This window comes from Podarcis filfolensis, assembly GCF_964270895.1.
Source record: "Podarcis filfolensis genome assembly, chromosome: 2".
Lineage (NCBI taxonomy): Eukaryota > Metazoa > Chordata > Lepidosauria > Squamata > Lacertidae > Podarcis > Podarcis filfolensis.
The window spans coordinates 4,217,982-4,234,124 of NC_139605.1; the positions used below are offsets into that span (position 1 = coordinate 4,217,982).

General features: G+C 42.2%; 1 protein-coding gene across 1 annotated transcript; it reads left to right on the forward strand.

Annotated features, from left to right (window-relative positions):
* Positions 1-5,733: 5,733 nt before the first annotated feature.
* Positions 5,734-15,504, forward strand: LOC310758079 (vomeronasal type-2 receptor 26-like; the record flags this gene model as incomplete). Its single annotated transcript, XM_083604017.1, has 6 exons — positions 5,734-5,747; positions 6,372-6,663; positions 7,794-8,603; positions 10,993-11,220; positions 13,393-13,519; positions 14,600-15,504. The coding sequence occupies 6 exons, from the start codon at positions 5,734-5,736 to the stop codon at positions 15,502-15,504; spliced, it is 2,376 nt and encodes a 791-aa protein (XP_083460143.1).
* Positions 15,505-16,143: the final 639 nt, after the last annotated feature.

Genomic DNA, 16,143 nt, shown 5'->3' on the forward strand with positions numbered 1-16,143 from the left:
AGTTTATACCCTCTTTCCACAGTTTTTCCCAATCTTCAAATTGTATACTGTGTCCCACATCTCTAGCCCAGTGGATCATTACTGCCTTGACTTCCTCATCACCTAAATTCCACTCTAACAGGATCTTGTACATTTTAGATAGTGTTCTCACATCATTATTTATAATTTCGATCTGAAATTTCGAATCTTTATCCCCATATCCTCTTTCTTTACTGTCCTTTTTAAACAATTCATTTATTTGGAAATACTGTAGCCAATCATATACAAGTTCTTTAGCCTGTCCATACGGTTTTAATTTCCATTTCCCGCCTTCCTTGATTACTAATTGGCTGTATGTTGGCCAGCTACTTCTCATATTAATTTTCTTCACACTTAACACTTCGAGAGGTGATAGCCAGTGTGGAACTTTAGCTTCTAGCAGGTTTTTGTACCTTTCCCATATTTCAATTAGTGGACCTCGAAAGATATGGTTTTCGAATCCCTTATGTACTTTTCTTTTCTCGCACCATAGGTAGGCATGCCAGCCGAACCTATTGTCGAAGCCCTCTAAGTCAAGCAATTCATTATTCACTAGTTTGACCCAGTCTTTCAGCCAGCAGAGGCATGATGCCTCATAATATAATTTCAGGTCCGGAAGTGCATAACCTCCTCTTTCCCTTAAATCTGTTAGCAATTTGAATTGAATTCTAGGTTTTTTGCCCTGCCAGATGTATCTTGAGAGCACTCTTTGCCACTCTTTAAAGACTCCACTCCCCTTAATTATCGGGATGGTCTGAAATAGGAACAACAACCTTGGTAATACATTCATCTTAATTGTATTGATCCTTCCCCAGAATGACAATTTCAATCTACCCCAGATTTCCAAGTCCTTTTTTATTTCCTTCCACACCAGTTCATAGTTATTTTTATATAAATCTATATTTTTGGGAGTCACCCAAATTCCCAGATACTTAACTTTTTTGACCACTTCTATCTGTGATTGTTGTTGGATTATTTCTATTGCTTTTTGGTCCACATTTTTAGCAATCATTTTCGTTTTCCTCTTGTTCAATTTAAAACCTGCCACCTCTCCGAACTGGTCGATTTCCTTTAGGACTTCTTCAATTGCCATTGTTGGTTCTTCCGTCATTATGACCAGGTCATCTGCGAACGCTTTGATCTTATATTCATTTTGTCCGATCTTCACTCCTTTTATTCTTTTGTTTTGTCTAATTGAGTTCAGAAGGACTTCTAACACCGATATAAATAGCAACGGGGAAAGTGGACAACCCTGTCTTGTTCCTTTCTGTATCTTTATTTCTTCCGTTACTACATTATTTATAATCAATTTAGCTTTCTGTAATGTATAAATTGCTTTTATCCCATTTAAAAAATCTTTACCCACTTCCATATATTCCAAATTTTTAAGCATAAAGTCCCAAACCACGTTATCGAATGCTTTTTCTGCATCCACAAATATCATTATAGCTTGTTTGTCGTACCTGGCAGACAGATATTCTAACATATTAATTATGTTTCTTGTGTTATCCCTTATCTGCCTGCCTGGGAGAAAACCCGCTTGGTCTTTGTGGATAAATTCTTGTAGTAGAGTCTTCATCCTTCTCGCCAGAATTCCTGCAAAGATTTTGTAGTCTATGTTCAGCAGTGAGATCGGTCTATAATTTTTAACTTGGGTTAGATCTGCATCTTGTTTTGGGATGAACGTAACATATGCCTCTTTCCATGTTTCCGGAATTTCTTTTTCTTTTAAAATGTTATTCATGACCTCCTTCAATGGATTCACCAAAATAGATTTCATCTCTTTATAATAGCCTGCAGTAAAGCCATCGGGTCCTGGAGCCTTTCCCCTCTTTAAGTCTTTAATTGCTTCCTCTATCTCCTCTGTTTCAATTGGGGTATTTAGGTATTGTTTTTTATCAGTTGGAATTTTCTGTACCTTTTTGTCCTCCAAAAATCTCTCTATTCTCCTCAAGTTATTCTTATCCTTATTTTTATAAAGGCTTCTATAGTAGTTCAGAAACTCCTTCCTAATTCCTTTTGGATCCGTTATATCTTCTCCCTCTACAGATATTCTATTTATTGTCCCTTGTTCTTTTCTTTTTTTAATCTGCCACGCAAGCCATTTGCCTGATTTGTTTGAGAATTCAAAATTCCTTTGTCTTAATCTTTTAATATTCCATTCCACCTCTCTGTTTATTATTGTGGCAAACTGAGTTTGTAAAATTTTGATCTTTTCTTTTGTTTTCCGACAGTCAGGTTTCTTAATTAATTTTTGTTCGTTGTCCATTATCTGCTTTAAAATTTCCTCTTTCCCTTTCTCTCTATTCTTATTTTTAATTGCATTCTGCTGAATGAAGTATCCTCTTATTACTGCCTTACTTGCGTCCCATACCACTTTGACCTTTGTTCCTTTATCGCAATTGTCCATGAAATAATCCTTTAACTTCTTTTGTGCATTTTCTACAATTTTCTGATCGTCTAAAAGATATTCCTTTAATCTCCATCTAAAAGTTCTTTTCTCAAAACTCTCCAGTTCGAATTCGATCGGGCTGTGGTCAGAGATTACTCTCGGTCTAATTTCTATTTGTTTAATCCTTGGACACAGTTCCTTTGAAATCCAGGCCTGATCTATCCGTGACATCGACTGATTCGGTTCGGAGTGAAAAGTAAATTGTTTTTCTAACGGATGTCTAAAGCGCCAAATATCAATCAAATTACAGTTTTCTACCAAAGAGAAAAAAGATTTTGGCAATTTCCCATCTTTGCTTACTCCTTCTCTCCGTCTATCCATCTCTAGGGAAACCACCCCGTTCATATCGCCCATTAAAATGATTTTCTGATCCATATACTCGAGTAGTTTCCCTTCTAAAACTTTAAAGAATTCAGTCTTATTACCATTTGGGGCATAGACCCCCACTACAACCAAATTTTCTCCTTGCCAATTAAGTCGAACCGCGATCATCCTTCCCTCATCATCTTTAAAGATCTGTTTGGCTTCAATCTTGTTTTTGACATACAATACCACCCCTCTTTTCTTTTCTTTATCCGAAGATTAGGGAGTGTACCCACTATTTCAAGGCATGCAGTACATGCAAGTGGTACTCCATAAGAATCAAAATAAGTACAACATTACAATAAATGATATGTTTTCATTATCTCTGATGCAAGTAATTATTGGAAGTGGCAGAGCAGCTGTAGCAAACATGACTAGAACCCGGTGATCCAAGTTTCGAAGAGAAACTCCTTCTTCAGCCGACGATGTAAAAGAAAATGGTAGCAACCCAAGCCAAGCAATATAGTGTAAACGTTTCCAGACCATAAGCAGGCTGACTCACCCTGTGAAGTTAACAAGGTTAACTAGCAGAGCACAGAGAAAGCCCACTAATGGACATTTGAGAGTAGAGCAGTGGTTCCCAACCCTTTTTTTGGCCATGCCCCACCTAAGCATCTCTAAAATCCTGACGCCCCCAACCCCTGGTGACATATAAATGTTATTATTCAAAAAGTGAACTCCTATTCATGTGGAGGAAGCCTAAAAGGCCATTAACTTGGTCTAACTCATTCTCGAATTGCCTCCCATGTAATTCAAATTGCCCCCCTTTGGTGTAGAGACTGTAAAGATTCCTTCATTAATTCTACTTGCTGAAAGTTTTTTTTTTAAAAAAAATTGATTACAATTTTAATCATATTCAACATATTAAAATATGTTTTTAAATGCCACGCAGAGTGGCTGGGGAAACCCATCCAGATGGGTGGGATATAAATAAAATAATAATAATAATAATAATAATAATAATAATAATAATAATAATAATTACACCAAGTGATTCTTAAAGAGGTACTACAATAAACATCCCATCAAAAGATGTGTTCAGCCCATGCGGTGTGATTGTGTTGAGAAGATGAATCACTTTTATGGTGATGGCTACCAACTTAGATGGTTTTGAAAAAGAATCATATAATCAGAGGCTCCTGACTGTCAATTGCTGTGGAATAACACTAGAAGGGGGCTGTTGCTCTTTTGCAACCAGGGCTGTCAGTTTTCTCTCAGCAAAGTTCAGGCCAAACTCCCCCCCCCCCCCCACTCAGACTCACACCGTACTTTGAAGCCACATCTGCAATTTCTCACAAATACATTTTTTTCTCCAGCTCTACACCTGCTCCTCAAGCCACACAGAGTCTCCAGGATATTGAAGGGACGAGTTGCCTTGCCTTTATAATTATTACAATCACAGTAATTATTATTTCTGAAGCTTGGGAGACATTGCTGATGGTTTCTTACACATTAGGATCAAAGGCAGCCTGAGGTTAATTTTTGCATTGCGCCTTGGGAGGGAAAACGTTGGAACCCGGAATATCTCTTGCATCAGAGACAGACTGAGTCAAGATTTAGAGCAGGTAAAAGGGTGGGTGGGTGGGGAAGGCTTGCATAAATTTATTGCCACTGCAGCTTTGGTCTTCCAATAGCTTCTGGCTTCTAATCAGTTAGCTGAGGAGGAGAGAGGAGGGCTCACAAGAAAGGTGCAGAAGGCAGAATGATCTCTCTGGTGGTTCTGCTTCTACTTTTGCTGCTAATGCCTCGTGGAATCTGTGGGCATCTGAAGACAAAATGCCCCTTGAATCTGATCAGGGATCAAAATGATGCAAGCAGTTACTACCGCCCTGGAGACTTCCTCATCAGTGGAAACACATCTCCAAATAAAATTCTTCTACACCCATACAACTTTTCCCAACCCCCACTAATGAAGGTTAAGAGGTAAATTACTAGGTGCAGGTGGATGTCTTTGTTTCTGCAGCCTCTGCTCCAGGTGTTCCTATTTACAAGAGAAACAGTCCCTATTTCAGCTTTCTCCACGATCACCAGCATTACTACCCAATACAAAGGTTGCAAGTGTGGTTGAGTGTGTGCAGACCCTCCAAGTGTCCCTGTTTTCCAGGGAAAGTCCTGGATTTACAGAAGACGTCTCAGTTTCTGTTTTGATCCAGGAGTGTCCCACTTTTCCTTAGGATGTCCCAATTTTCATCGGAGAAATGCTAGAGGGTATGGAATTATCTGACCCCGAGCCAAGGAGATAAGTAACTATACAACCTTTAGGAGACATCTGAAGGCAGCCCTGTATAGGGAAGTTTTAAAACTTTTGTCATGTTTTTATATAGGTTGAAAGCTGCCCAGAGTAGCTGGGGCAACCCAGTCATTCTAATACTAATACTAATAATACTACTAATAATGGTCGTCCCTATTTTCATTGGAGAAATGTTGGAAGGTATGTGTGTGTGGATTATATGTATTCTATAGCAAGAAGATCTGCATGCATTGTACAACTGAACATTTGGAGAGAGGGGAAGGGAGGGTGAGAGCTCAGCCAGTGTTCATTGATGTGTTAGTTACAAAGTATTTTGTGCTGATAATGTAGGAGGGGATGTGATTTTTTTTTATTTTTAAAAAATGTTCCTCAGTCTGAAATAAAGTCCTGGATCAGCCATATTCCAGTATCCTGCTCTCACCAGTGTGGTGTAGTGGTTAAGAGTGGTGGACTCGTAATCTGGTGAAGCGGGTTCGATTCCCCGCTCCTCCACATGCACCTTGGGCCAGTCACACTTCTCTGAAGTCTCTCAGCCTCACACACCTCACAGAGTGTTTGTCATGGGGGAGGAAGGGAAAGGAGATTGTTAGCCGCTTTGAGACTCCTTAGGGTAGTGATAAAACAGGATATCAAATCCAAACTCTTCACAATGGCCAACCAGATGTGAGCAACCAGAAAGCAGGATTTGTGCAGAAGAGTCCTTTCCTCCATGAATTTGTCTAATTCCCTTTTAAGGCCATCCAGGTTGGTGTGAGTTCCATAGCTTATCTATGTGTGTTGCACAAAGATTTCTTCTTCTACCGATCTCTCCATTATAGCTGGGTCAGTTTGAGAGAACATCCCCCCCGCCCCATTGCATGCTTAGGCAAGTGCAATGCATCTGGTGAATATATTTGGGTCTGAGTATCAACCCACTTTCTGCTCACTGCTGACTTCACTTGCACAAGGGAGACTCAAAGAAAGAGCAAAAGAAGTCCTTCTGGCCTCGTGATATCTTTTTATTTTTAAAGCGAAGGACTCAACCGCCCACAATTTGCTGGGCTGAAAGTGATATTTACTGACTTACAGTGCAATCAACCCATGGAAAATAAGTCTGAATGATTGAACAGGGTTTCCTGCCAGGCAAGTGGGTTTGGGATTGCATCCTTATTCCCTTTCTAGAACACAAACTGAGCACTCAAAGGGGCATTTAAGTGCCCACATTGTTCAGAGTTGTGATGTGACATTTTGTTTTCATGTACTGGCGAATAACAGCTTCACACTTTTTAACGTATCTTTTTATTACAGAGCAACGAAAAAGTTCTACTGGCACATATTGTCCTTCTTGTTCACCATCCAGGAGATCAACAGTGATCCCAGGCTCTTACCCAACATCACCCTGGGTTACAACCTCTATGATAACTATTTTGATGCCAGGGTCACTTCTGATGCCTTGCTAGACCTGGTGACAGGCGGGGAAAGCAATATTCCCAACTATCACTGTGGAAGACAGAATAACCTTTTGGCTGTTCTTGAAGGGGGCAATTCTGTAAACTCAAAACAGATTTCAGCCTTGTCAGGCGTCTACAAAATCCCACAGGTATGAAGGGTGGGGCCTGGAGGGGCAGAGGAGAAGTTCAGCTGCAGAAAATTCCACTTTCTTTCCAGTGAAGTCAAGACAGAACCCCCCAAATTAGATAATGCTTAGCTATAGCCAGTGCTTTTTTCTAGAAAAAGAGGTGCTGGAGCTCACCATGAACTTCTCCCTCTTAGAATGGCAATGGCGCCCACATGAGAGGTGCTGGAGCTGAGCTCTGATGAGTACTGGGGGGGGGGGGAACCCTGGCTATAGCATAAGACGACTGCAAGAAGATCAAACCTATCCATTCTGAAGGAAATCAGCCCTGAGTGCTCACTGGAAGGACAGATCCTGAAGCTGAGGCTCCAAGACTTTGGCCACCTCATGAGAAGAGAAGACTCCCTGGAAAAGACCCTGATGTTGGGAAAGATGGAGGGCACAAGGAGAAGGAGACGACAGAGGATGAGGTGGTTGGGCAGTGTTCTCAAAGCTACCAGCATGAGTTTGACTGAACTGCGGGAGGCAGTGGAAGACAGGAGTGCCTGGTGTGCTCTGGTCCATGGGGTCACAAAGAGTCGGACATGACTAAACAACTAAACAATAGCATGACTGGATCCAGGGATCTTACTTTCAACCTTCACCCACCTGGTGCCCTCCAGATCTTTCTTTTTTTTAATATAATTTTTAAAATTCAGCTTTACACTGGACATTTGAATTCAAATAGTAATCATAATCATAATCATCAAAATTTTGGATTCCCTGAATCCTTAGACTTTCCTCTACCCCTCCATTGTTTTCATGGAGGTACCATTGTACGTTAAAATCCTGTCAAAGTTTTTAGTTGTTTACAGTATTCTCTTAAGTAATATATCCCCCCCCCCCCAATTTCTTATTAAAGTTTCTATCTTCCTGGTTTCTGATTTTCCCGTCATTTTCACCATTTCGGCATAGTCCATCAAATTCACCAACCATTTGTCTCTGGTCGGGTCAGGTGTCATTTCCCAGAATGCTTTTGTTATTTTGCACTTCGAAATCTTTCAGCCTACAACTCCAGCCAGCCCAACCAGGACAAATTGTGTATTACAATGATAATAATAATTTCAGGTTAATAAATATCTGTTCATTATCCAATCTCTTCCTTTCCTCACTAGATCAGTTTTGGCTTGGTTACTCAACTTCTTGATGATAAAAGAGAGTTCCCATTTCTCTACCAGATACTCCCCAGAGAAGAAACTCAGTGCTGGGGGATTGTCAAGTTCCTCCTCTATTTTGGATGGACGTGGATTGGCCTCTTTGTTTCAGACAATGACAACGGCGAAAGGTTCTTGAGTGCCTTGACTCCTCCGCTGATCAGCCATGAAATTTGCATTGCCTTGTTAAAAAGACTACCAGAAAAGTATACAATAGACATGCTCATCCAGATTGAACCCTTTGCCAAATGGAGACAAGTCAATGTATTTGTTTACTATGAAAACACTCACTTGGCATGGCTAACCATCACAATACTACAAAGAAAACTGAAGGAACAAATTGGGGCAAAAGTCTGGATCTCAACAAATTTTCAGGAGATTAATTTGAATTTTTCTCTTCCTCCTGATTACTTCCAGTACATCCATGGCTCTTTCGCCTTTGTCATGAAGCCCCCAATAAGGAAAGAATATCAATTCTATAAACCAGATTCCGTCCTTCTTAAACAGTTTTGGGATAAAGCATTCCATTGTTTCTATTCAAAGCATTTGTTGGCTGTAAGAGGTTGGACAAGATGCACGGAGAACGAGAAACTGGAGATGGTACCTGAAGAGGAGCTGGAGAGAGCCCTGTCTCAAGACAACTACATCACTTACTTCAGTGTCCAAGCTGTGGCTCAGGCTTTGAATGCTGCATATTCATCCAGATCAAAGGTCATGCTGATGGCGAGTGAAGGAGACAGGCTGGAACGTCTAAGGCTACAGCCATGGCAGGTATTTCCTCCCCCCCCCACTTAATTTATTTATTATTAATGTTGCAAGACAAAAATGAAATCTTTATATATTGATACATATACATTATATTCGTAAATTCACATTTCATTATGTACCAACATTTATCCATTTCTTATTTCTTGCCCTATGTCTTCCCTCCACCCGTGCGTGACTTCCTTGTTATTATTTTGTAACTTTATTATTGAGATTGTAATTCTGTATCTTAATAATTAAGCATTCAATCTTATGTGTCTGCTTAGCTTAACTTGACTTAACTTTGTGAAATCAGTCTATACATATCAATAAGTTCTTGTTGGAGCATCTTTTGGTCATGTATTCTTCTAGACATTTCCATTCTTGTTTGAGATTTTGATTAGATTGCATTCTAATTGTTGCCGTCATTTTTGCTAATTCAATCATTTCAAATAATAATAATAATAATAATAATAATAATAATAATAATAATAATAATTTATTATTTGTACCCTGCCCATCTGGCTGGGTTTCCCCAGCCACTCTGGGCGGCTTCCAACAAAGATGAAAAATACACTAAAATGTCACATATTAAAAATTTCCCTAAACAGGGCTGCCTTCAGATGTCTTCTGAATGTCAGGTAGTTGTTTATCGCTTTGACATCTGATGGGAGGGCGTTCCACAGGGCGGGCGCCACTACCGAGAAGGCCCTCTGCCTGGTTCCCTGTAACTTAGCCTCTCGCAGTGAGGGAACCGCCAGAAGGCCCTCGGAGCTGGACCTCAGCATCCGGTCAGAACGATGGGGGTGGAGACGCTCCTTCAGATATACTGGACCGAGGCCGTTTAGGGCTTTAAAGGTCAGCACCAACACTTTGAATTGTGCTCGGAAACGTACTGGGAGCCAATGTAGGTCTTTCAAGACCGGTGTTATATGGTCTCGGCGGCCGCTCCCAGTCACCAGTCTAGCTGCCGCATTCTGGATTAGTTGTAGTTTCCGAGTCACCTTCAAAGGTAGCCCCACGTAGAGTGCATTGCAGTAGTCCAAGCGGGAGATAACCAGAGCATGCACCACTCTGGCGAGACAGTCTGCAGGCAGATAGGGTCTCAGCCTACGTACCAGATGGAGCTGGTAAACAGCTGCCCTGGATACAGATTTGACCTGTGCCTCCATGGACAGGTGTGAGTCCAAAATGACTCCCAGGCTGCGCACCTGGTCCTTCAGGGGCACAGTTACCCCATTCAGGACCAGGGAGTCCTCCACACCCACCTGCTCCCTGTCCCCCCAAAACAGTACTTCTGTCTTGTCAGGATTCAACCTCAATCTGTTAGCCGCCATCCATCCTCCAACCGCCTCCAGACACTCACACAGGACCTTCACCGCCTTCACTGGTTCTGATTTAAAAGAGAGGTAGAGCTGGGTATCATCCGCATACTGAAAAAAATTACATTGCCAATCTTTCAATGTTGGTACTTCTTCTGATTTCCAATTTTTTGCAATCCATAACCTTGTGGCAGCTGTTGCATATAAAAAAGATTCACTTCATGTCTTTTGGGATGTCATTTGTTATAATTCCTAAAAGGAATGTTTCCGGCTTCTTACCAATTGTTGTTTTAAACATTTTTTTTTTCAGTTCCTCATGTATATTTCCTCATATTTTTTAAAATTTTATCACATCCCCACCATACATGATATAAGGATCCCTCTGATACCTTACATCTCCAACACAGATTCGATGTTCGTTTATAAATTTTAGCCAGGGCAGGTATTTCCTTTCCTTTGTTGTTTCCTTTGTTTCCCATTGCAATCCATTTTCCCATCTCTGGAATCAAATTTGATGGTGAAATATTTTTTGTTTTGTTTTGCCCGTTTTGGACAAAAATCTAAATAGTGACACACTTGGTGGAGGTAAACCTTTCTGCCTATTCTGGTTATGACAGAACAGTCCCCTACCATCTAGTTCTTGCGCTCTGGTGCCCTGAGAGAGATGCAAGTTGTAAATGGCCTCAGCCCAGTACACCTGAAGGAGCATCTCCACTCCCATCGTGAGATCCAGCACCAAGGGCCTTCTCACTGCGAGAAGTGAAGCTGCAGAGAACCAGGCAGAGGGCCTTCTTGGTAGTGGCACCCACCCTGTGGAATGCCCTCCCGTCAGATGCCAAGGAAATGAGTAACCATATAACCTTTAGAAGACATCTGAAGGCAGTTCTGTATAGCGAAATTTAACGTGTAATTTTTATTATGTTTTTACATATGTTGGAAGCTCCCCAGAGTGGCTAGGGCATCCTAGTCAGGTGGGATAAATAATAAGATTTTTATTTTTATTATGCAGCCTTCGTATATGACAGTCTACAGGGCTGAGATATTCAACACAGTTTTCTATTTCCTTAATGCTGGTGTTTTTCCTGCCATTTCAGCTTCATCCTTTCTTAAGAGAAATCCAGTTTTTGAACACTTCCATGGGCAGCCTCAGACTGGACGAGAATGGGGAGCTGCCAGGCAACTTTGATATTGAGAACTGGGTCATGCTACCCAATAAGTCTTGTTTTAGAGTGAAAGTTGGGAGTATAGAGAAAGAGACACCTACTTATTTCAAGTTCACCATTAATTCAGAAGCTGTTGTGTGGCCCAAGGGTAGTAACAAGGTAGGAGACAACTTAAGCCACATGTTAAGTGTTGAGCTTGAATAACCTGTCGAGTAGTTCCAAGGGAACTTCAACCGTAACCCAGGGCACACTTATCTGGGCGTAAGTCCTTTTGAATAGGTAGAGCAGTGGTTGGAACCTGCAGGCCGCCTCATATAGCAAATCAGAACTCTTTTGTATATTATTATTATTATTATTATTAATAATAATTCAGAGGGCATTTTAAAGTCAACTTCTTCAGGTGATGGCTTGTTTAGCTACTGCTCTTCGTAAGTGTGTTTGCTTATTGCAGTCTTGGATTGCTATATTGTTTTTGTATCTTTTGTTCTCTACTTTGATGCAAATAGGGACATGTCTCACTCCCCTCCAACAGGCCCTTCTCAACCGCCCTATCTTTGTCTCCACCCAACAGGACACAGCACACACCGTCCACCGTCATGAGAAAACCCCTTAATCCATGTTTTAGTTTATTTTACTCTTTGGTAGATTTACAAAAAGAAACACACACACACACCAATAAATACATTTTAGAAAGGGGCAAGATTAGACATGGCATTTCTTTTTGACTACTGCAATGCGCTCTTTGTGGGGCTTTGAAGGTGACCCAGAAACTACAACTGATCCAGAATGCAGCAGCTAGACTGGTGATTGGGAGCGGCCGCCGAGTCCATATAACACCGGTCTTGAAAGACCTACATTGGCTCCCAGTACGTTTCCGAGCACAATTCAAAGTGTTGGTGCTGACCTTTAAAGCCCTAAACGGCCTCGGTCCAGTATACCTGAAGGAGCGTCTCTTCCCCTATCGTCCAGCCCGGACACTAAGGTCCAGCTCTGAGGGCCTTCTGGCGGTTCCCTCCCTGCGAGAAGTGAGGTTACAGGGAACCTTCTCTGTAGTGGTGCCCGCCCTGTGGAATGCCCTCCCATCAGATGTCAAGGAAAGAAACAACTATCTGACTTTTAGAAGACATCTGACGATAGGCCTGTTTAGGAAAGTTTTTAATGTTTGATGTTTTATCGTGTTTTTAATATTCTGTTGGGAGCTGCCCACAGTGGCTGGGGAAACCCAGCCAGATGGGTGGGGTACAAATAAATTATTATTATTATTATTATTATTATTATTATTATTATTATTATTATTACTAATAATCCTGTTTAGGAAAGTTTTTAATGTTTGATGTTTTATCGTGTTTTTAATATTCTGTTGGGAGCTGCCCACAGTGGCTGGGGAAACCCAGCCAGATGGGTGGGGTACAAATAAATAATAATAATAATAATAATAATAATAATAATAATAATTACTAATAATAATAATAATAAAGACTATTTGTGCTCCTCTCCACTTCTACTTCCTTCCTTCCCAGGGCATCTCTGCCCTCTGCCTGCAGCAAGAGCCAGCACATCACACAGGGCTGGGCCTCAGTGGTGGCAGCCTCTCCTCCTCCTTGCCTGCTCTTCAGAAGCCGCTACGAGCTGCCAAAGGGAGGAGGCTGGCAGAGACAGCCATGGAAAGGCCACAGAGAGGCAGCAGGATGCTCCCTCACTGCCGCCACCACTCAGAACAAGCACTGACTCATTCTCTTCCCTGAGATCGGCAGCAGTGGCACTGGCGGGGAAAATTAGGACATTCCAGGATTAAATCAGAAGCCAGGATGGCTTTCGTAATTTTGGGACGGTCCCTGGAAAATCGGGACACTTGGAGGTTGTGATAGAAAGGTCAGATACAGTGGTACCTCGGGTTAAGTACTTAATTCTTTCCGGAGGTCCGTTCTTAACCTGAAACTGTTCTTAACCTGAAGCACCACTTTAGCTAATGGGGCCTCCTGCTGCTGCCAAGCCGCCGGAGCACGATTTCTGTTCTCATCCTGAAGCAAAGTTCTTAACCCGAGGTACTATTTCTGGGTTAGCGTAGTCTGTAACCTGAAGCGTATGTAACCTGAAGCGTCTGTGACCCAAGGTACCACTGTATATAATTTTGGAACAAGCAAGCAAACACAGCCAGGAGGTTTCCCTACCATGTCATTCTGCATCAAAAGTGCTTCCCTGAAAAAGGTGCATGTGATAAGAAGGACAAGAGATCCTGTAGCGTCATTTCCAAACTCTGTAAGTGAACTCTGTAGACACAAATACTCCCTTTATTGTCCCTTTAATGCAGCATCTTCTCTTTATGATTAGACCAGGCCTCGGTCCAGGTGCACTGAAAGCTGTCGCCCGGGATACGCCAAGGTAGTTCAAGAAGGAGAGGCAGTTTGCTGCTATGGTTGTGCTCCATGTATGGAAGGGACCATCTCCACTTGGGAAGGTGGGTGACTCCAAGGGAGAACTAGAAAGAGGTCAGCAATTAATTCAGAGGCATTTTCTGACAGAGCTATTTTTAAATGTGGATCGTTTCTTGACATCTCTATTTTTAATCACTTTCATAAATTATAGGAAGTAGGCTGAAACAAATGACCTCAAGGAAGCGAACTGTGGGCTACAAACTGGTGATCATGGAGAGGGCATTATTCCCCTGTTTTAAAATTCAGTGGCCAGATATAATTTATATTAAATGAATCTGTTTCAGGTGGAACAGGGCAGTATAACAACAACAACAACAACAACAACAACAACAACAACAATTTATTATTTATACCCCGCCCATCTGGCTGTGTTTCCCCAGCCACTCTGGGCGGCCTCCAACAAAACACTAAAATACAATAACCTATTAGACATTAAAAGCTTCCCTAAACAGGGCTGCCTTCAGATGTCTTCTAAAAGTTTGGTAGTTATTTTTCTCTTTGTCATCTTGTGGGAGGGCGTTCCACAGGGCGGGTGCCACTACCGAGAAGGCCCTCTGCCTGGTTCCCTGTAACTTGGCTTCTCGCAGCGAGGGAACCGCCAGAAGTCCCTCGGCGCTGGACCTCAATGTCCGGGCAGAACGAAGGGGGTGGAGACGCTCCTTCAGGTATACTGGACCGAGGCTGTTTAGGGCTTTAAAGGTCAGCACCAACACTTTGAATTGTTCAGTGGAACAGTTACACCCCACAAAACAAAACACCATAAATGTCAAGGGTCAAGGTAAAGAGGTGTGTATTCAGCACTTGCAAAAGCTGTACAATCAAGACACCAGAAGCATCTCTGGGGGACAGTCACTGCCTTTCATCTTTATCTCCGTCACAAGGAATTTCTGGCAATAAAATTTGAGGAAAAAATTATGTGCCACCTCTGTTACCTGAGGGGAAAGGAATGGTACAAGGGTAAACAGTAAATACGCAAATTAAGAAACCAATGTCATTCATTCCTTATTGCACATTTTTACCTCCTGACTTCAGCATATTTTGCAATAGAACAAAGATAGTAATGGATGTAAATGATGCTAAGGCACCCTTTTTCTCCCCCTCAGATGCAAAACATTGCACCAAATGTCCAGAAGATCAGCATCCAAACAAGGGTCAAGTTCAATGTGTTCCCAAAGTTGTCACTTTCCTGGCCTATGAAGAATCTTTGGGGATCCTCCTGGCTTCCTTTGCCTTCTTCTTTTCCATCACCACAGGCTGTGTGCTAGGAATCTTCCTTAAATTCCTAGAAACTCCGATCGTCAAAGCCAACAACCGGGACCTCTCTTTCATCCTCCTCATCTCCCTCCTGCTTTCCTTTTTGTCCTCTTTCATTTTCATTGGCCGGCCAAGGAAAGTGACCTGCTTTCTCCAACAAACAGCCTTCAGCATCATTTTCTCAGTTGCCGTCTCTTCTGTGTTGGCTAAAACAATCACTGTGGTTCTGGCCTTCCTGGCCACAAAGCCAGGGAACAGATTGAGGAGATGGCTGGGGAAAAGTCTGGCCAACTCCATTGTCATTTCCTGTTCCAGTGTCCAAGTGATCATCTGCGCTATCTGGTTGGGATCCTCTCCCCCATTCCCAGACTCAGACATGAGGTCCCAACCTGGGCAGATCATCCTGCAATGTAATGAAGGGTCTGTTGCCATGTTTTATGGTGCTCTTGGCTACATGGGCTTCCTGGCTGCCATCTGCTTCATGGTGGCTTTCCTAGCCAGGAATCTGCCTGGGGCCTTCAATGAGGCCAAGCTGATCACCTTCAGCATGCTGGTCTTCTGCAGTGTTTGGGTGTCCTTTGTGCCCACCTACCTGAGCACCAAGGGGAAGTACATGGTAGCTGTGCAGATCTTCTCTATGTTGGCCTCCAGTGCTGGGCTTCTGGGCTGCATCTTTGTCCCCAAGTGCTACATTATTGTGCTGAGGCCTGATCTGAATACAAAGGAGCATCTTATAACAAAAAGCAAACAGTGAAACAAAATGCCAGGAGGTTTTATTTCATTCAGCTACTCTTTTGCAAGTGACACCTGTTGAGGGGCACAACAGTGCAGGAGGAAATCTTAGGAAACTGGGTTGACGCTGCAGGTGAGAGAACTCCCCAGAACCTAATTGGTCACCCAGATACATTATACCTGCCTAACCATGCAATTGCCAATACCAACTGGGTATCTGGGATCTGGGGGGTAGGTGGGGATTTTTGTGTATTTCTAATTGGGAATGTTCTCTCAAACTAACATTGCATCCAGTTATAAAGCAGAGACAAGGAGTTCCTGTCATTAATGATCCCACCTGTGTGATCTGTTGTCTCCTCAATTTCATTGCAATGACAATTGCAGTTTGTGGAATAACTAGCCACATATAACTGACCCAAACACTTTGTTCACCATCTGAGACCATTCTTTGTTTTCCCACTCCACAAGAGATCTGGTAGTTGGCAGCATGAGAACGGGTCTTTTCTGCAGTGACTCCCCTTTTGTGGAATGCTGTCCCCAGGGAGGCTTGCCTGGTGCCATCACTGTATATCTTTACCTTCCAGGCAAAAACTTTCCTCTATAACCAGACCTCTTTTCTTTAACTATCTGCGGTCTTTTAAATGTCGGTGGGATGTTTTAA